Source organism: Lepisosteus platostomus, chromosome 20 (genome assembly GCF_059453375.1).
Source record: "Lepisosteus platostomus isolate fLepPlt1 chromosome 20, fLepPlt1.hap1, whole genome shotgun sequence".
Classification (NCBI taxonomy): Eukaryota; Metazoa; Chordata; class Actinopteri; order Semionotiformes; family Lepisosteidae; genus Lepisosteus; species Lepisosteus platostomus.
Genome location: NC_142630.1, coordinates 3,789,115 through 3,810,386, shown reverse-complemented (window position 1 = coordinate 3,810,386; position 21,272 = coordinate 3,789,115). Strand labels below are relative to the sequence as shown.

The window sequence follows — 21,272 nt, the reverse complement described above, 5'->3', positions numbered from 1 at the left end:
AAAATAAAATCAGTTTGCAATGAGCTTACATAATTTTGGTCACCTACACATTCTTGCCAATCACATAAACATCACATGGAAGAACATGCAAATATTAATATTCCACAAAAATACCTCCCCATTTTGACATTTCCCACTTTGAATGGCTGACTGTGTTCATTACAGCTTTTTTACTTTCAAATATTTTTCACTTTCAAAGCCAAGCTCCTGAGAATTATACATCCATTATACAGATGTGTTCAGTATCTGTGCAACAAAATGATTGTGCTTAAACATTTTGTTTACAAGTGAAAAGTCACATAAGCTGTACAATTCTTATATGCTTAAATATTTGTACAGCACATATTTAGACTTTATTCCATGTAATGTGCATTAATATCTATATACATTATTATATACAGTAGTTCAGGTGGGTAGCTGCGTCAGCATGTGTAAGCTGCAAAGCAACAAATAATACTGTTGGTTTACTCCATGCTGAAAAGAGAAGAAAGAAAACACAACGTTTCGCCCGTGGAGCCCTCTTCAGGTGTGACAATTCATCAAAATATGCGTAAAGACTGCTCAAGGTACTGTACAGAGTTATGCCAGAACATTAGTTTTCAGGAACAACATCCTCTGCTGTTATACAGTATGTGCTTTCATGTTTATCAGGATTTGTTTACTATTTATTTAATAGTAAAAATGTCAGTGGTACTAGTTTCCATGACAATATGATTCTGAAGGATTCAGTATTTTTATTTCCTATTTAATACAATTTCCCTGGTTCTATATGCAAGGCAGTGTTCTGTTTTTTTTTTTCTCTCTTAAACAGCATTCCAGACGGCCTTATTTCATAACAGAAGCAGGACCTTTCGGGTTGCAAGAAATTAGATTAATGTCTACTTCTGTGTACAAAGGTCATTCACATAACCACTAAAAAGCTATAGAAGGTAACAGCTATTATAAATCGTGACATTATTTTAAAAGACTTCTGTCTTTAAGCCAAAGGCTTTTAAAAAAAACTTTTAATCTTGAACAAAAGCAGTTATCATTTAAAAAGGTAAAAGATTATTCAAAATCTAGTTAAATGTTTAACTTTTAAAATACATGTATATAGGCTACTTTTATGAAAGACTGGACATACATTTCATACGCAGTAAATTCTGCCATCTCTGAACTACAAAACAAAATTTAGTCGCAAAACATACTATTAAAAGGATACATTGCTAATAGTGTAAGCTCACAAACTTGTCCTGAAACGTATAAAAACCTGAAAAGACACGCCTTATGTTTGAAAACAAGAAATTACAGAGAAAGAAAAGAAAAACAAGTTTCTTGGTTCATGTAAACCAACACCTTGGAGACGATTTGAGTGTGGTCCGGTCCGCTGGCTGCGCACGACGGGATAACATCAGATCCCGGTGGGTTTGCAGCACAAGCGCACGGCTGAGAAAGGACTTGGCTGGAGTTGGGAGAGTCGCTTTTAGTTTAATATCAGGAGTGAACACGGACAGAAAGATCTGAACCCCGTAAACAGAATCGCTTTGGCATTTTACTTAATTTACTGTCCGTAGTAGTACAAGAGTAAACGGGCACGCTGTCTTTATCTCAAAAGAGGGAAAAGAAACGCTCACACAACACCTTGCCTCTCCACAAGTCTCCTGACAGAGCGCAGAGCTGCGGCACTCCTCGCAGCGCTTAGACGAAATGGGACACTTTCGCTACAGACCTGGGAGGAGATTTTAGCGAAACCTACGAGTTTATTGCTCAAATCGGAAGAGCGATTTCGTTTGCAGGCACTTGGGTTGCAGCTCCAAAATGATGGACTATATGCTCATGCCAGGACGTGTTGTTATGACACACAAAAAATGAAGGAACACCCTGTTGTACGCTTTTAAGGAAACGACGGAACAGTTTTATTGAATTGAAGCCGGGTCCCCTAGATATGGTAAGCGCAAACTTTATTTTGCATCCCACGTACTGTGGCGCACGTAGTATTCTGTGTAGTTTTCTTTGTAATTATTGTAACAACATTTTCTTTCGTAGACTGCTAGTTTGTAACAATTTCAAATCTTGTGTCTGTTTCGTCGGTAATGTACAGTACAGCTGAGCCGTACAGTATGTACTCATACGGAGTCGGTAACTTGTATTCCATCTGGGCGAGGTGTGTTCACAACCTGAGTAATATGAAATCAATATACTGTAGGACTGTTAAAGTGCATTATTGTTAACCGGATTAAACTCATATTTGAAGAAAAAGTTGTCGCAATTAATATGTACAGTATATACCGTTATCGCAATTAACATATGAAAGCGTAGCCAACTGTTTTGTAATGTTTACGGATTTGAACAGAAAACATTTGAATTTAATTTCCAAATGAAAGTAAGCGCTTTGTATGTAAAGTTGTTGAAGATCTAACAACATTTGTGAGTTGAAAATTTCCAACCACCCCCTAACACTGTCTGCACTGCAGTCAGAATATCCTATGATGATATATTAATGTACAAAACCAGCGTGCCTTCTATATCATAGCGATGTACTGTATAGGACTACCCTAAAATAAACTGCGTTCGTTACCCACAGACCTAGTTAGATGAGTGTTTCATGTGGTCTGTGTACTGTCCTACAGCACATTGCTTTTTGAGTTTAATTACAGTCGGCTGATTTCCATCATGTGAGAGTTGTCTTTCCGTCCTCTGTTTACTATGGGTGATAATTGATATTCCTTTGTGGGTAGGCTCTTCGCCAGGTAAATGAATGGGCAGGGAACCATATTAAGTCTTTCGTTGCTTGCAACGCTCTGATTAACTTCAGGCTGCATTGCAGGCTCATGTCTCCATCAGTGCACAAGTCCTACAAAACTCGGATTTACACCTTGCACGTATTTTCTATACTGTGTGTCTATCCAGTCAAAAATTGCTTGGAATAAGTGAACAGTCATGAAGTATTCAGTGCGTGGTGTCGTTTTTTTACACAGGAGACTGAGGTTTATAAAGCATGCAATGTCTCCAGCTTTTTTTCAGTGGAACTCTTACTTTTATCCTGAATAATAATGTAGGACTTCCTTCTTTTGCAGAAATAAAATGTGTTTTTTTTTCTAAACAGAATACAAACTCTTACAGGAATTGTATAGTGATAAAGATGCCTTCTTATAGGCCTTGTCATGTACAGTGTAGTTTCAGCGTGGCTAAGATTAATTACACTATTTTGTTTATAAAACAGTATTGAAAGAGGTTTGATCGAAAGTCCTTGTACTCAGACTCTTATTAACCGTGTGTTGATGAATGTCGCTTTAGTCACTCTAGAATTTGCTCTGTATGCTCTAATTAAGAGTTTTGAACAAAATAAACCTGCAAGGAATTTTAATTCCTGGGTTCACGAAGCTTTCTTCTTGCCATCCTTCAATCTCGTCCCAAAGCATCCGGTCGCCTGCCCTGGCCCCTCTGCCTGCCTTTGCTGAGCGTCCATGCCACCATGCCCATCATTTCTGGAACAGCTGACCAGGACTACAGCAACTTAAGCCTTAGTGATGACAGCAGCCTGGACCAGATCTTCACCTGCACCCCTGAAACTGAGACCATCAAGGGGGTCTACTACCAACGGGTGAGGAGGATCTACCGGCCAGAGCAGCTGTATGCTGTGGACCAGAAGCACCAGGTCATCATCAACGTTGGAGGGAACCGCTACACCATTCCTTGGAGCACTTTGGAAGAGTTCCCCCTCACCCGGCTCGGGCGGCTGCGCTTCTGCAGCAGCTACGACGAGATCGTGCAGGTCTGCGACGACTACGATGAGATCTCCAACGAGTTCTTCTTCGACCGGAGCCCCTCGGCCTTCCGGGTGATCCTGAACTTCCTGGCAGCGGGCAAGCTGAGGCTGATTCGGGAGATGTGTGCCTTGTCCTTCTACGAGGAGCTGACCTACTGGGGCCTGGAGGTGAGCCACATGGAGCGCTGCTGCAAGAGGAAGCTCTACACCCGGCTGGAGGACGTGGCTGAGATGGAGCAAAAGGAGGAGGCATGGAGCTGCAAGAAGACCGAGACTGTGCCGGTGGAGGACACCAAGTATCATGCCTTCATGAGCAAGCTGAGGGACATGGTGGACAACCCCCAGTCTGGACTCCCAGGGAAAGTCTTTGCCTGCCTCTCCATGCTTTTCGTAGCTGTCACAGTCATCAGCCTCTGTATCAGCACAATGCCAGACTTACGGGAAGAGGAAGACCGGGTGAGTGCACAGTGCTTCCTCAAATAAAGATATGTCCAGAAAAATCATAGCTCATAAAATAAAGTTTAAAGTACAAATACAAGGTAGAGTAATACCATCCAAAATCTGTACTGAATGTTGAGTGATTTGGTTCGATATGAATTGTAAACCAAGTGATTAACCTGTAGGTAATGAGAATGGTAATGTGTTTGCCTTTCAATTTTCGAAAGATCTGTAGTGTAAGCATTGCTATTGCAAACACACCTGCAAACAATGCAGTGAATTTAAAAATCTGTAAATGGAAACCGTCATATTCATTCTTTGCTGGCTGATGTTTTAAAATGCAGTTTCAGTTGACTGTTCTGTGAAGTGATGATTAGCGAGGTGTAATCTTCAAACAGTGCAATATGGGTTTGTTCACAAGGCCGAGGAGATCCGGTCAAAGAAGAAATTATGGGCAATGTTTTGCATGTATTTAGAGAATAACTCATTGGTAAAGCTCCGGTTTATGCGCTGCTGACAAGGCAAACTATGACAATATTGTTTGTTGTTATTCAGTTCTTATAATTAAAACTATTTCCTCTGCTGTTTGTTTTCACTCATGCCACATTCAAATTTAATTGAGCTGTGGTAATACTTTGTTACTGAAAAAAAAAGAATAGAAAAAGATGCAAATGAGAGAAGGCCATTTGGCCCGTTTTGCTTGTTTGGTAGCTCAATGAAACCGAAATTGAATCCATCCAGATAGGCATCAAGCACCTGGCTGGGAGCCTGTTACTGGTACTCATAGCACATGTTTTGAAAGAATTGTTTCTTATTCTCTCTCCTCAATGAATTCCCTTTTAGTTTGCACTTGTAAGCCTTTGCTTTTGTTTTTCTACTGACTGTGAAATAGCCCCCTGGTTGTGTCTTATCCATATGCCTAAGTATCTTGTATACTTGAATACAATCTCCCTCTCAATCTGCTTTATTCTAGACTGAAGAAATTTAGCTTCCTTAACCTATCTGTAACTGTCTGTATCTGTGAAGTGTCTCAAAGGCAGACTGGTAAAGGGAGGCTAGAAATTGTTCTTGTTGCTCCTTTTTTAACTCTTTCTAAGGCTCTATAATTTTGATCGTTTTTGTGGTGTGGTGACTATAACTGAGCAGAATATTCTAAGTGTTATCTTATTATCACCTTGTAAAACTCAAGTATAAGTTTCTTAGATTTAAATTCCGCTGTTTGCTACAGTATATATCCAAGCATTCTCTTTAATGGAATTATAACGGAAATTATAATAAAAACTTCAGGAGAAAGGATGGATCCTAATCGTGCATGTTTCCACTTGCCTACGCACTGTGTGTCCTGTAGATTCGTACCCAGGACTTCCTGTAGCACTCCTCTCTCATACCCCTCCCGCCACCCCACCTGGCCAGATATGCTCTGCATATCTTGTCTCTCTCGCGTACTTATTCAAATCTAACCAAACCACTGAATAATAGTTAATAGTTTCCACAGGTTGGTGTGCTGAGGGCAGATAAATCTTCATAAACACTCAGATGGCTCTCATATGCCTTGTCCTGCAGCTCTGAATCGCCCAAACGATATGTATAGTGTTTGTTCCTACAGTGTGGATTACTTTGCACGTACTGATCTTAATTTCAATCGCCATGTGTCTGCCTGATCCATGGTTTGTTTAAGACTTTTTGATAAAGTCCTAAATTGACATCTGCAGCTTTTCAGATTTGCCTTTAGACTTAATGTCTTGTTGCTCTCTAAATAGTTCCATTAGTTCTCTCCCATAAAATGCCCATAAATCACTACTCTAGTATATGAAAGAAATAGTTATTAAAAATCTAATGCTCAGAGGCTCCATAGCACGGTCAACAGTGAATTTTTTATGCTCTCTACAGTATAAGCAAAGCACATCACTTGTAACACTGTGCTGGATCCTGTGTATATATATCCATGGTAGATATGGCTTTTACTTGACTGACTTTATGGATAATTTGAATATTAGCTGTGTTTGCACTTTTAGACTCTCTCCAAACCCCATAGCCATGCTGGTAAGTCTCGTTTTGTTTTGAATATATTAAGAGGCTGTTGGATATTGCAGAGGGATCAGGGAGGAGGTGGTCATTGGGCTGTTTATCTGTTAAATGCAAAGTGAATAGAAGAGCTATGACAGCTGAGTACAAGGTATTTCTGAAGTTTTTGTGAGCATCCCAACTAAACTGGGCATGAGTACTGATCTCCAGCCCTGTCGAGTATTTCTTTCCAGGTTTTGTGTCTAGTCTTTTAATAGTGAGATGGTGTGGAAGTCTTGAAACAATTATTTTGTTTTTATACCGTATATCCTTCAACTTGGAGTCACCAGCTGCCAGCCTTGAGACATCATGGAGTAGTGGTCGGTTTAAGACCTGTGTAGGGTTTTCTCTGAAACATGCTGTAGATACTGTACACCTTTTGTGTTTTGCACCTTTGAGTTCCGAAGTGCCTGCAGTAGAGTCAACATGAGCTGGTGGAGTGATGCAGCTCTCACTTCAAATCACAGGGTCAAACTGACCCCCAAGCTCAGCCCACCCTCCCACATGGAACCCGCCCAGATGTACACAGCTGCTTTGGGAATCCCAGTCACAGCTGGCTAATGACACAGTTAATGTCTGAGCTCCGGACAAGTACTCTTCCTGGTTGTGCCACATTTTTAGCCTTCCCTAGCAGTTGTCTTATTTTGTGCTCTGAAATGTTAACCCTTTAATGAGTCTTGGAGTTAACAGAAAAAATAATCATTTTGTTTTTTTTGAAGATATTATAGCATAACTTTATATACTGTTTAAAGAGATTCATTGATTTTTAAGAACAGTCATCGTATCAGACTGAATTTTGTTTTTTTATGTTGGTTCTGAATCTAATGCACATTGGTCCATATACAAACACACTGTATGGAAATATGCTGCAGTCATCTTCTGTTCTTTCATGCGGCATAAATTGTACAAACAAAAAATTAGGTTTCACTGCTCATAACAGTCACTGATCTGAGACATTAGAGCATGAGAAATGTTTAAATTGCTGTCATTTCTTTTCAGAAAGTTAAAGAATAGGACTATTATTAAATACTGAAAGACTGTCATAGCTGTTGATAAACGCGCTCAATGAGAGGTGTAAAACATTCTCGTTCTTTTGGGACCGCACACAATCCCTGGCAGGCTTTTCTTTCCAATACAATTTACATTAAGGGTCCATACATAATTTAAAGGCATTCACCTGGGTATATAATCATCCATAGACGTTATACTGAATCAACAAATTACAGGTGACTGCATTTTCATTTTGTAATAGGAGGAGTGGACAGGGTATAATGAAAGAAAAGTAGCGGAAACATCTTTATTCTTATAAAATCAGCAAAATGCAGGAACACACAAAATATGTTTCAGAAGCCTTCAGCACATAACAAAAAACAAATATACTTCTGCCATGGACCTTCATTTCTGCACATACACTATACGTGCATTTCTAGTGGCTGTACTTGAACAAAAATCGAATGTATTTTAATTCTCAATATTTATGTTCTTCTATCATGTTTGGGAAAGCACTAACCTGGAATACATAACTGCTAGAGCATTTCTGTGGAAATAAGTGGCCTTTATATATTAAAGATGAACTAAAAATAGACTGTTAAATGATAGCAGGGATGCTATTCTGAGACCTTGGATTTTAAGAACTTTTCAAATAAAACTTCAGCTTGTCTGTACATTTATAGCCAAAGATGCATGCTTTGTTCCTTGAACAAAAATGTTTGAGATGTTTTTAAGGACATAATACTCTGATTTCAGTCTATTTTTATCCATTAAATGTTCGGTTACTTTCAGTGAAAGTGCCTAACAAAGCTACTGTATGATCACTGAGAATTAATGTTACATGTCAAATTAAAAGCCTGGGTATTAGTTACGGATACCATTAGTTACGTTGCTAAAGCACTTAAAAAAACACACCTAAGTGTTGAGTTGCATTAATGTGACTCATTTATAATGATGACCAAAGCTTTCGAACTCATGTAATGAGTTCTTACTCTGAGAGAAATTTCTAACTCTAACGAATGTAAAGAGAGCATTCATACTTAGTGCAAATTACGTTCTTACGTTTATTGAGTGCTTGAGTTTAGTATTTGTGAAAAGTGTTATTGCTACAGTGCAATGTCACATTACATTTCTTTGGATTCTCTGGGTTTGGACTGCCCCTTAAGCCTTTTCCCTCCAGGGAGATTCAGATTCTGAAAATATTTACATATTCAGCGCTCACAAGAGATGGGCTCAGATTTCAGAGCATGCAAAATAAGTAAAGTCTTCAAGCACACAGTAATATTCACTGGAGCAAGTCTTGTGCCATCAAAGTATTGTTTGTTTTTCCACATGCTACTAATTACAATTTAAATTACAATATTGACAAAAAGATCAAAATGTATTAACAGTATATTTTTATTAGCAGTATTTTTTATACCATTGTACCAGTAAATTGTTTTTAAATCCATTTAGTTTGTGATGCCACTAGGGGTGTGGTCCAGGGAGGACAGTGCTGTCCTAGTTGGGTCATTGATTTTGTTGATGTTTTTGATTATACCGATCTTGGACAGAAGCATGCTTTGCATTGTTTTAAAGGAGGATTGAGGGTTCTATATATAAAAATTATCTGAATCATTATATATGCATTTTATAGGCAAATAAAGTGTTTCACTAGTACTTGTAACCCACATAAACAACTGATCTGCCGTTTCAACAGCAGTAGTCTGTTGTTTACATACTGTTTTTTTAATTGCTGCTGGAAGAGGTGTTAGGGGGGCCAGCAGGGGGTGCTCACCCTGCGGCTCATGTGGGTCCTAATGCCCCAGTGTAGTGACGGGGACACTATACTGTAAACAGGCGCCGTCCTTCGGATGAGACGTAAAACCGAGGTCCTGACTCTCTGTGGTCATTAAAAATCCTAGGGTGTTTCTCGAAAAGAGTAGGGGTGTAACCCCGGCATCCTGGCCAAATTTCCCCATCGGCTGTTATCAGTCATGGCCTCCTAACAATCCCCCTCTGTGAATTGGCTTCATTACTCTGCTCTCCTCCCCACTGATAGCTGATGTGTGGTGAGCGTTCTGGCGCACTATGGCTGCCGTCGCATCATCCAGGTGGATGCTGCACATTGGTGGTGGCGGAGGGGAGTCCCCATTACCTGTAAAGCGCTTTGAGTGGAGTGTCCAGAAAAAGCGCTATATAAGTGTAAGCAATTATTATTATTATTATTATCCTGTATGGAAAATGTGGTGCTAATTGAGTCATCCAAGGAGACTTACTGGAACTTGAGGCTGAACCATGCATCAGCCCTATTTCTTTCTTACAACTGGAACTTGGATCCCCATCTTATCCAAACAAATGTATGCAAGAGATTTCATTAATTAACACAGTAACACAGCAAGTCACCTGTATAGCCAAGGTTTGGACCACAATCCTCTTGGTAAGAACGTTTAACCTTAACTACTAAACCATAGCTCTCCAAAGCCTGAAGATCCTATCTGACCCATTGTTTCAACATAAATAATGTTTAAGCACAATTCTTGCAGAATTGTACAGTATAAAGCATCTTATAATTTCATTTTAGAATGCAAAGAATGCCAATCATTAAAGTTCTGATACTTACAGTACTTTCAGCTCCTTCCTTTTTTCTAGAACTATTTAAGACCATGTTGACAGCTGTTAGAATAATCCAGTGGTTTCCAGCCCTGGTCCTGGAGGACAGTGTCTTGTGGTTGTTGCTACAGCTGAGCTCTCATCACGGCCAATTTTCCATTTTATATCTGGGGCATATTTGTACATTTCCTTCCAGCGGTTAAATGTTGATTTGTAATTGGTATCAACCCTGTGCTGTCGCTTGTGTTTCAGAACTGTCTTCATTCAGGTATGTTGTCTGTAATCCACTGTACCTCTGCAAGAGTAAAAAAACACTCATCGTGGGTGTAATTTAATCTTGTTCCTGCTCGTCATAAATTCTTCCAACTAGTCAGAGCTATTCAGAGAAATACAAGCAAGTTAAGGCACTGGAAAGTTCTGGGTGTTGAAGCTTCTGGAAACAGTACCTTTGAAGGTGGATATTTTTTACACTCAGGAGAGAGCGAAGAAAGTTAAATAAAGGTCTAAACAAACAATTATTACACTATTTAGAAAGTCATTCTTTGGCACCAGAGATTGAGAGTTCAGCAAGAATGAAAACCAGTAGTCAGTGGCCCATCGAGACTGGAATTGGGAACAGCTGGAAGTTCAGTGAGCTTGTCAGTGAAGCAGCTTCAGATGCTATAAAGTGTAAGATAAAATGCATTTTATGTTTCTTTTAAAAAGAAAAATGAGAAAAGTATTAGAAAATTGACCTGGAAGTTTAGAGGAGACTAAATACTTGCCTATTTTCATTTTGCACATTTCAGTATTTCTGAATAGATGTACAAGAAATAACTGTGCAGTAACACAGCTGATGAAGTACGTAATGGAATGACTAAGCAACACAAAGTCAGTTGCATCCTGTCTCTAGTCTTAAACATTCATGTTTCCATGTCCCGAGTCTGCAAATAGCCAGAGGTTCCCCTCCATGATTCAGGGACTGTGCTGCGTGGGAGGCTGGCAGTAGTAGTGGCTTCTTACTCTACAGTACTGTATGTGACAGCCTATGAAAATTTGAAAAGTTAGGGCAGAAAACGCAATTTTAACACAGCGCTTGATTTGCTTATTGTCCTAAAGTAAACACAGCTCCTAGATTTTTTTAGACTAATAATTAAGGTTCCAGTAGAGACAGTAGTCACTGGGGGGGTTAAATTTGGACTATATCATGGGGAGGGATAACATCTAAATCTGAATAACATTTCTGCAGAATATGTTTGTGACCCAAACATAGGAGTCAATATAGTAATGGAAGCAAAAATCATCTTTTAATCTTTGGTTAAATTACTTTGTCATGGAAATTGAAATTAGTACTCAGCAAGAGAATCATCACATGGCAGTAAAATTCTGGGGGGAGGTTAACATGTATTTAGAAAAGGTTCTGTAGGTCTTGCTTAAGTATCAGTTTAGAGCTCTTTGAACAAGCAGTGGTAATGGATACAGACAGAACACATGGTAAATTTAGATTTTCGAGGCTTTTGATAAAATTCCTCTGGAGAGATTCATTTTCAGATTGTTGGTGGTAGGCATTCAAGGTAATGCATGTATTTGGATTTCAGACTGATTAATGGAGAGTAAACAGATAAAGGCTGAATGCTCAGATGGGGGAGATGTGATTAGTGGAGTACTGTAAGGATTTGTATTAGGACAACTACTCTGCTTAATGTACATCAACTAGTAAAGTTTGCACATACAAAATAAGAGGGTTAGCAAACACTATAGGAAGCTGTAAAGGACATTTTAAAAAACTGAAGAATGTGTGAATACCTGGGAGGTATTTAGTGTTGACAATGTTATGAGGTGTAGAAAGTCATACAGGGAGTGAAAATATAAATTCTTATTAGAAATGGGAAAACATGAGATTAAGCAGAATGCCTAAGAAAAAGACTTAAGTTTTTTATGCTGTCTGCAGCTTAATGTTCAACGTTAGACAAGGAGAATACAAGATCTTCTAGACAATGTGGAAAAACAATTAATTTCATACAGAATGTTTAGGATTTATACAGTAGTTAAAGTACAGAATTAAAACAATGGAATGTTGCATTACAATTATTCATACCACATCTAGAGTATAGTATAATTATTATCAACGTAATATTCATCATGTTTCCAAAAAGATTTGGCTGCTCAATAATTGGTACAGAGTAGAGTTGAGTGACCACATACTTTTTCACGCCTAAAGAAGTGTCTTTACAAGGTAAGCAACTGAATCATTTTAGTCTCGAACATAGGAAGACGGCAATTTATGTATTTAAAGTCAATGACATAGTCAAACTAATGGACATGACTGTAATCAAGAGTGAAACATGAACCAGAGGATACAAATGGGAGATTCCATACAGTATATAGAAGTCCATTTAAAACTGGGAACATGAGGCACTTTTTTACACAAAGGGTTTTGTGAGTATGAAAAAAGCTATAGAGCTTGTTTCTGAATCATGTTTTTGAAGCTAGCTATTTTTGACAATTGAATGGATGAGATTCTATTATCCCTTAGGTACTAGCAACAGAACAATCTAGATAAATCATTTATTTAGATAAATCAGTTATTCTGAATAACCACCCTATCTCTCATGAACATGAATCTATACACATATTACGTTTTTTTCTGTTATTCGTCCAGAAGCAAATGAAAAAAGCAGACTGAACTCTGAATTGTATGTGATCTGATGCTGAAGGACTACACATTAGAATAAACATTCTGTTTCACTTGAGGTACATACCTGCTAAGCAACATTTTTAGTTTGTTTGTGCTCTTACAGTCTGTCAACAGCCTGTCAGGGGAAGTCTCAAGGTGACCGAACCAGGGAATCTATAATGGTCTTGTACTTGGTGTTTAGCTTAGAAGGAGACTGTAATGGAGAAGGGAATAGTTCTCTCCACTGCTCTAAACCTTAAATAATTTCAATACCGTATTACTCTTTAAAAAACATGTTTTTAAAAGCTGATGCTTTAACTCAGTCATGTCAGCATCATAATTCCAAAATTACAAAGCCTGTCTGGATGTACTGTACTAAGCTTGTTTTCTAGGTAACCAGTAAATGTATAATCACTGGTGGGATTTCTAATCTTTCGAGCAGACTGTAAGTCCCACAGGTATTTGCTTTCCTTTCCTTTATTCAAAATGCATGGCAATACAAGACACTAGTTCTCCAGAAAGAGAGAAATCTATACAGTAAAGGAACCGGGGAAATAAAAGTTAAGGGTTGAGGGTTTCAAGTAGAGATCCTGTAACCCAAGTAGCACATATATAAACATTTTTTTATATGTAACATTTTTGTTATATTTTTTAAACGTAATTAAACATTACAAAATGTATTTCATGTGCACTTGTCTGTACTTTTCTTCGTGTCTTCATCTTTACAGCCCTGTGGTGTGATGATTATCACAAGCATCACAGCTCTCCAGTCCTGGGTTTGACACTACCCTGAAGCAACTTTCTTTGTGACATTTGAATGTGCTCAATTGTTCATATGCAAATAATTTTTCCACAGCACTCTGGCTTCCTCCCCAAAACATGGTGTAGCAGGTTGAATAGCTACTCAGAATTGTTCATGAGGAAGTGAACTGTCATCCAGTCTAATTATTCTGCAGGGAGTGACACTGCTAAAAAGAGATCCTAAATAGCTGAAGCTATTAAGAAGAGACTTCTGCTTTAATTTATTGGTTCCAATTTTTTAATCTAAATGTTACAACACCAAAACAGATATAACCAGGTAAAAATATTAAAGTTTGTGCTGTTTTTCTAGTTTAAGTGGATAAGTAAATGTGACAGTGAATAGAGAAATAATTGAAATGTGTCTTTAGGAAAAGCAGTAATCAAGAATCTCTGATTATAAAATATAGCCTAATGGATCCACTCCAACACAGTGCCTTTAGATTAACCATGCAGATTTAAGTTGACCATCTGTGTTCATAAACGGATGTCATTTTCCACAAACAGCATTACTGTTTTAGAAATGTCGGGCTTAAATAGCATTGGGTTTAAATATGTATTAGTATCTTTTTTGGCCTGTGATTCAGTTATTTTGTACTATATGTGATGTTGTGAAGACAACATCTTGGCTAGGATTTACTTATTTATGTCATCTTTAATTTCACTTGAGGCATCTGTTAGCTGTTTCATGTCTACAGTCTATTCACAGTGTCAGCTGTGTGGTGATCTGTCAGGACTGTATTCATGAAACACATGGTGCTTTCAGACTCATTTTAGGATTGCCATTGTCCCCTGCCAGGCTTTGACAGGTGCCTCCCAGCTCTCAGACCTCACCACGCCTCCTCTTAATAGTGGTGAATTTCACTATGCCTAAGGGCCAGGCTCCTGTCACGGAAAGATTTAAGGAAACTTCCTAAAGTATTACGTCACTGTAAGGGGCTCAAGCCCTGCGTCAGACTAGGCCTGTTGATAAAAGAGTGGCTTATATTTGTAAGTTACCCAGTTTTATGTAGGCTATTTACAGTATGATCACATATCTGTCATCATATGCTTCAAAGGGCTAAATGAAATTTTAAATATTAAATACATATGAAAACAATATAAATGCAGGTATTTTCAAACTATTACATCGCCTTTTGTACTGTGGACATACAAATGTACAAACAGTAAAAACTGATCATATTAGACTGAGGAAGAGGGGCAGGAGCCAGTAACTTCAGCCCCGGCATCTACCCCTGGGGCAGACTGAAAAGGCAATTTGCAGAAGTTACTAACTGTCCAGAGTGTGCCCAGCAAGCAGCTCACCTGATTATCATCAGCCTCTCTACTACTGTATGTCACACTCCAATGTGCTTTTTATCAATTCAGCGATCTTTATCGGCATGCTGGACTAAGTGTTGCCAAAGCATATACATGCACAGTACAATCAAATTAACATGGGAATAAATGACTAATTACATAACTAGAACATGTCCATTTACATTAAAATACTGTCCCAGTGTACCATTGACCATTACAAAATAATGCATCTAGATATTGCCTTGGTAGCTTCTGTAGTTTCCAAAGTTTCCTTTGCATATTCACATCAGTGATCTTGGGTACTGTAGGTGTGTACTGTATATCACAATGCAGGCTGAATTAATTTTCTAAACTCATCAACACCTGGACATAGTCACCATTTCCATGAAGTGACAGATATGTGAAGTTAGTTTGTTTATAGTAGTTAAACACTAAAGCTATGCTTCAGTCCTGTGTTTTTGTATTTTGCCACCATTTCAAGTATTTTAGCTGTGGTTACTTTACAGTGCTTGCTATTTGAGAACAGTTAATGTCTACTGTGATATAACTGTCTTTGGGAGTTACAGGTTACAAAGGGTTTTGTTTCATAAATGTCATCTTTCAACCCTTTGTTTAAATCCCCTCCTCACTTTGTAACCTCTGAACAACACTGAGCTTTTATGGCATGCAATCAAGGGTTTTATTTTTGCAAGGCATGAGATTAAATAGGAATGTACAACCGGTATAAAAGGGCATTCTCTAATATACATTTAATAAAAAAAGATTTTATGTTAATGCCATTGAACAGGTGAAGCAGTTTAATCTGCATGTATTTTCATGTAAACAGCAGTTGCAGAAGTCAAACTCTGGGGCTGGGATCTGACCATGTCGTGCTGTCGTGATCCTGATGTCTTTAAATTTGAGAATCTAAGGCACTAATATTTGAATGTGATTTGAATGTGTATGGGAAAAATTTCCAGAAGCTTTGCTAGCTGCATCCTGCCTTTTTCTTATTTCATGGCTGATCTATACCTTTCATTGCTTGTCAAACTCCCCTGGCTTTATGGCACAGGCCAGACTACAGTATAATCTTTGGTCATTTAATTGATAGCTTAGAAGTCACAGCAGTTGGTCAATGATGTTGAAACTTGTACTGCATTCCAATCCATCAGGCTGTTAGTCCTAATGAACGGAAATTACTGACAAGAAAAGCCTATTGCAGATCTTCTACCTCCTTCATCTACCACAAAAACAGCCATTCATTACTTTTTCCAATTGGTGTGATTGCACAATGTTTTGTGGCCTTTTAGCAAAGCTTAAAAGTATAAAAATCTTTTTATCTCTTTCTGATTTTTTTCCAAATACAGTGAAATAGTTTAAATGGATATATGCACAAATTATATATATATAGGCCCGATACTCTATAAAAATCTCAAATCAATTGAATAAATTGATTACATTCCATCACATCACATTGAAAACAGTTATATAATTCCTGGCCACAGTGGCCAGGAGTCTGTCCTGAAAGCACTGGGCACAAGGCAGGATACACCCTGGAAAGGGGCACCAGTCTATCACAGGGCACACACAGGCATTGACACACACTCACACTAGGGCCAGGTTTCCCAGAAGCCAATTAGCCTACCTGTATGTCTTTGGACTGTGGGAGGAAACAGGAGCACACAGAAGAAACCTATGGGAAAACAAGGAGGATATACAACCTCCACAGAGATACCTTTCCCAGCAATAGGCCCTATTGCTGCATGATAGCAAAGCTAACCGCTGTGCTACCTTGCTCAGTCTGCAAAGAATTATAGAGAGAGCCACAAGCTGCACAGCCTTGGAGTGTTGAGTATTGAACTTCATGGTAAAAAACTCAAAACCGATCATTAAAAAAAAATCAGAATAGAAATGTTTGGGATTTTGCGTAAGGAAAATGATATTCTGCACTCTACAGTTGGATGGCTTGGTACTTCTTCAAAGACGTTTGAAAAGGAGTTTTGCTTACTGTGTGGTGTTGTCCAAAGATTATTCATATTTTAAAGTCAAACTTCAAACAGATTGACTTGTGTTAACTCATGAGCTGCTCTGTTTGACAGCCTGAGTGCCTGGCCTGTTTGAAAGTGTGTGGTGCTGTATGATAGCATGCCTTTGATGTGTATATGATTACAGAAGCTATTGTGCTGTGCTTTAAGAAGTGTGTACAGTATGAGAACAGTAACTGTGAGCTGATATATGACTGTATTTGAAAACATAGAATGCCACATGTGATGTGTCTTATAAAGGTTTTGTAACAACAAAAGGGGCTTGTTTACATTGAGAAGGAGTTGCTTATTGTTTTTAGCTGAATCTCCCACGAAATGGAACGGAAACTGACTCTACAGGAATGGTCCATTTCAATGGTGAATGGTGTCTTCAAGCTAGTTATATTGATTGAACATAGGAAGCACTACTTCCTACACAAAGACTGGTAAGTCTGGACCAAACTACTTAGGGTTGTTTTGAACCTTATGCCCTGGATTTCTTAAATTAATTGGTGGATGAGATTTGGAGATCAGTTAGCTTTTGTGCAAGCACATACAGTATGTAGCGCAGCACAGATGCCTTCCTCTTGTATAGGGTCTGAAATCGCGATAGATATCGCATCATACTTTGAAAATTCTTCACATTGCAAAAAGTCAGTTGTGTTCATAAGGACGGATGTTCTGTAAGTCACCAGCATTACAGATATAATGGATAAGGATACGCACATAAACTAGGAATTCAGCAGGAGTGTGGAGCAGAGTTAGGGGCTGTGCTCTTGTAACTGGAAGGTTCTGTTTCATATAGTATCTCGTCTGTACTGCAGTTGTATCCCTGAGCACTGTCCTTTACTCAGGTTCTTCCATAAAATACCCAGCTGTATAAATTTATGTTACCTTAGATAAAACCATCAGACACATAAATATCAATCATTAGCAGTAGATCAATTATCCAAAAGCTGTACAGGTACACAAAAAAGGAGAGCTTTCTCATGCTGGAAAAGAGATGAGTTATTCTGTTTATTTTTAAAATGCGCTAAATAAATAAATGTTGTTTTACCAATAGTAGACAAGCTTGCTGTCTGATCCATTTGACGACGCACCATATTCCCTGGAGTGTCCAATGGGTGGACTAACTACCCTTTCTAATTAGTCCTTTTTTTCAACTTCCCAGCTCTACAGTTAAAACCCCCTTATTCACTTTGCGATTGAAAAGGCTAGAGCCTTTCCAGCCTTTTTGTTTGATATTGTGTATAAAAATTGAATTCAATTTACTGCGAATTCTATTTGGATTTCGTGAATTAAAGGAAGAGGAATACCTTGTTCTTGCCCTTTGCCTTCCTCCCTTGAGCTGCAGCTTTCCAGCCTTGCTGGGAGCTACACCAGAGGGTATAGTCTTTCCTTCATGTGACTGCCTTTGTGCTGAGGGAGCCAGAGGTTGTCAAGGGTTTTGTTTGTTTCTCTCACGTCATCTTTCAGCCTTTTCCTTGAAAAAGCTGCCATCGGCAACGTTGTTTTGTTTTGTTGTGTTGTGTTGTTTCTGCACTAAGCCTTACGTTGAGGGTGCAGTTCGCAGTGTCTTGATAAAGATATTGCTGACAAGTAAGCGTTTCCATCTAATAACACCTTTTGTATTTTTCCATAATTTCAGGAATCGCCCCAAATCACAACCTGATAGCTAATTTTCTAGCTCACTGGAGAAGCATGTTTATGAGCTTGTCCCCTGGGAGCTCTTTGTTGAGAAAGATTGCCCTATCTCCTCCCCCTCCTCTTTGTAGGCTTGATATGTAAAATTAAGGATCTTTACCCAGTGCCATTTGGATTCTTAGGTTATGTGCTAATATATCAAAAACAACAAAACATGGGTAAATGACCACATCTGTAAAACATTCTCACGTCATTTGTACTGGCTACAAGGAACAGGATAGATGAAAAAGTGTGTGTGTTTTTACAAAATCTGGAATGAAGTAAAGGCTGCATGTCAAATTGAGTATTATACTTTTGCATTGTTTAAAAAACAATAGCATTGTTTTTTCTTTCAAGGGGATTCATAGTTCTTTTTCTTCAGGGGTCATAAAGAGATGGTTGGGGCCATTTAATTCTTTCTAGACAGTTAACCTGTCTCAGATATGGCCCCCAGCACATGCTTCGGAAACCTTTAATAACAGCGTCACTAATGCCCCGTGTTTGTTTTTGCCCTCCCCAGGGAGAATGTTCCCAGAAGTGCTACAACATGTTCATCGTGGAGACCGTGTGCGTTGGCTGGTTCTCCTTGGAGTTCGTCCTGCGTTTCGTTCAGGCCCGCAGTAAGCTGGAGTTCCTCCGGGGACCTCTGAACATAATAGACGCCATGGCCATTCTACCCTACTACGTCTCTCTGATCGTGGAGGAGGAGCACCACACCCAGGACAAGCCTGGGGGCAAGGGCTACCTGGAGAAGGTGGGGCTGGTGCTGCGGATCCTCCGTGCCTTGAGAATTCTGTACGTCATGCGGCTGGCCAGGCACTCCCTGGGCCTCCAGACCCTGGGCCTGACTGTGAGGCGCAGCACCCGGGAGTTCGGCCTGCTGCTGCTCTTCCTCTGCGTGGCCGTGACACTCTTCTCGCCCTTGGTGTACCTGGCCGAGAGCGAGCTGACCAAAGGGCAGGACTTCACCAGCATCCCTGCCTCCTACTGGTGGGCCATCATCTCCATGACGACGGTGGGCTACGGAGATATGGTCCCCCGGAGCATTCCCGGTCAGGTTGTGGCCATGAGCAGCATTCTCAGTGGGATTTTAATCATGGCGTTTCCTGCCACCTCCATCTTCCACATGTTCTCCCGGTCCTACCAGGAGCTCAAGTTGGAGCAGGATAGGTTGTTCAAACAAGAGTGCCGTGCGGCGATGGCCCAGGAGCAGTATGAAGGCAAATCGCTTGATGAAGCATCTGAGGAATCGCAGTCCCTGCTGGCATGTGACAATACAGAGAACACTGCGCACAGCCGCTCAAAGTGACTCTAATAAGAACCAAAGCAATCCGTCTGGCACAGCCAGCTTTCCTTGAAGGATGGGCTACACTGTCCTCTGTGTAATCGGAAGTCGGAAAATGAGCCCCACCAATCCCTCTAATGTACCATATGGCAATGGCCATAACTTCCTTACATGTAGAGAATGGAACGGAAGAGAATTAACTTTCTAAGATAAAAAGTAAAATAAAAAAAAATTGAAATACACTTTCACTTTGTGATCTTTTCGGTCCCTCAAGTCCTTCCCAAATTCCTTTTGTATAATGCTGCTCTCGGTGATGCCATTATGAGGTCAGTAGATCCATTTAGGCATTCTGTATGCAGCAAAGTAGAATTTAGCCTGAGATAATTGCTTAGCTCATAACTTCAAGGGTATTCCGTTGTCCCTTGAGTGAGGGGGCTGAGATTTAGATACACCTGATTTCACTCTCCACTGGGCTAGGTGAATATAGGGTCCAAACACACAGGCATTGTTTGCAAGATTCTGTTGCAGCACAGACAGCTGTGCTTTGTTTCAGTTGCATCCTCCCTCCCACTTTTGTTTTTATTTGTTTTGATGCACTTTAGGCAAGTTTACTACTTAACAAAAAAAACGCAGTTGGCATAAGCCAGGAGTGACTGTCTTGTGGATGAATAAATGTTCGTTGAAATGAAGTTCAGTTTGACAGAAAAGCTTCTAACAGTTGTAAAAAAACATCTTTGTAATTTGACACATGATAAAAAGTCTGAATACTCTGACATTTTTTACTTTTTGTTTGTCTGGTGCTTGTAATGGCCCTCTGAAGTACTAGAATGCCTGAGCAGAAATTGAAATAAATACTAATCAGGGTTTATAATGTAAAAAAAAAGAGCTGTTTTGTAGTAAATGTCTTCCGTTTTTCTCATGAAATGTGTTTTTTTTCTTACTGAGCACCAGTGTTTTTAAAACATATTAGGTGATGCAAACATGGTTTTGAAGTGTATATACGATGTGTCCTAACTTTGTGCTATAATAATTGGATGAATTTACTACTGATTTCTTTTCTACAGCTCAGCACTTAGTCCATCAGAAACCGCTCATTTAGCAGGTCAAATGTTTCATGAAAAGCTGAGGTTTTCAGCTTCAGTCCTAAAGGGTTTTTTATACCAGGTCTCTTTAAATCATCAGCGTCTGAAGAGCTTGAAAAAACTGTTAAATTACTCCCATTACACTGACAGGTAGTTAAATTAGTCTGTTAAGACTTTGGAATGAAACCTGCAATATAGGACCCCTTGGGAATGGGTGGAGAAACACCTGATCTAAAGGAAGAGCTTTAATGGGCTTGCAGTACTGTAGACTGACACTGTTAAGTCTTTCCTTTGACTCTTTCCATTGTCGGCTAGAGAGGTGTGCTGCATTTATTCCAGATAGTGGTTAAATAGACATTCTGCGCCTCAAACTAAAGGGTATATCAAGGTGTCCTGGTAAGTCAATGCTTGGTAAATGAATGCAGCGGTATTGATCCTGATGGGGCCAGTCCACCGCCGCAGTAAATTGATTTCGCAATCCCCTGAAATAGTGTGAGGGTGGGGATTTTGTGATGCACATCTTATCTGCTGGAAGCTCTGTAATCACTGTTTGTGAACTCTCAGTATTAAATTAAAAGCCCGTAAATCAGAAAAAAAGAAGATAGATTTGGATTTTACAGCAGCCCTATCCATG

General features: G+C 39.3%; 2 protein-coding genes across 3 annotated transcripts in view; one reads left to right on the top strand and one right to left on the bottom strand.

The window, feature by feature from the left end:
- LOC148644289 (monocarboxylate transporter 13) overlaps positions 1–10,136 on the bottom strand; it is a 57,754-nt gene extending 47,618 nt beyond the window's left edge. For both annotated transcript variants that reach the window (XM_088613529.1, XM_088613530.1), the window contains exon 1: positions 9,843–10,136. The gene's annotated coding sequence lies outside the window, so the exon portion shown is untranslated. The remainder of the gene's footprint in view (positions 1–9,842) is intronic.
- kcng4a (potassium voltage-gated channel, subfamily G, member 4a) lies at positions 1,212–19,798 on the top strand. The gene is made up of 3 exons (XM_088613525.1): positions 1,212–1,927; positions 3,399–4,204; positions 18,792–19,798. The coding sequence occupies exons 2-3, from the start codon at positions 3,455–3,457 to the stop codon at positions 19,578–19,580; spliced, it is 1,539 nt and encodes a 512-aa protein (XP_088469651.1). The 5' UTR covers positions 1,212–1,927; positions 3,399–3,454; the 3' UTR covers positions 19,581–19,798.
- Positions 19,799–21,272: the final 1,474 nt, after the last annotated feature.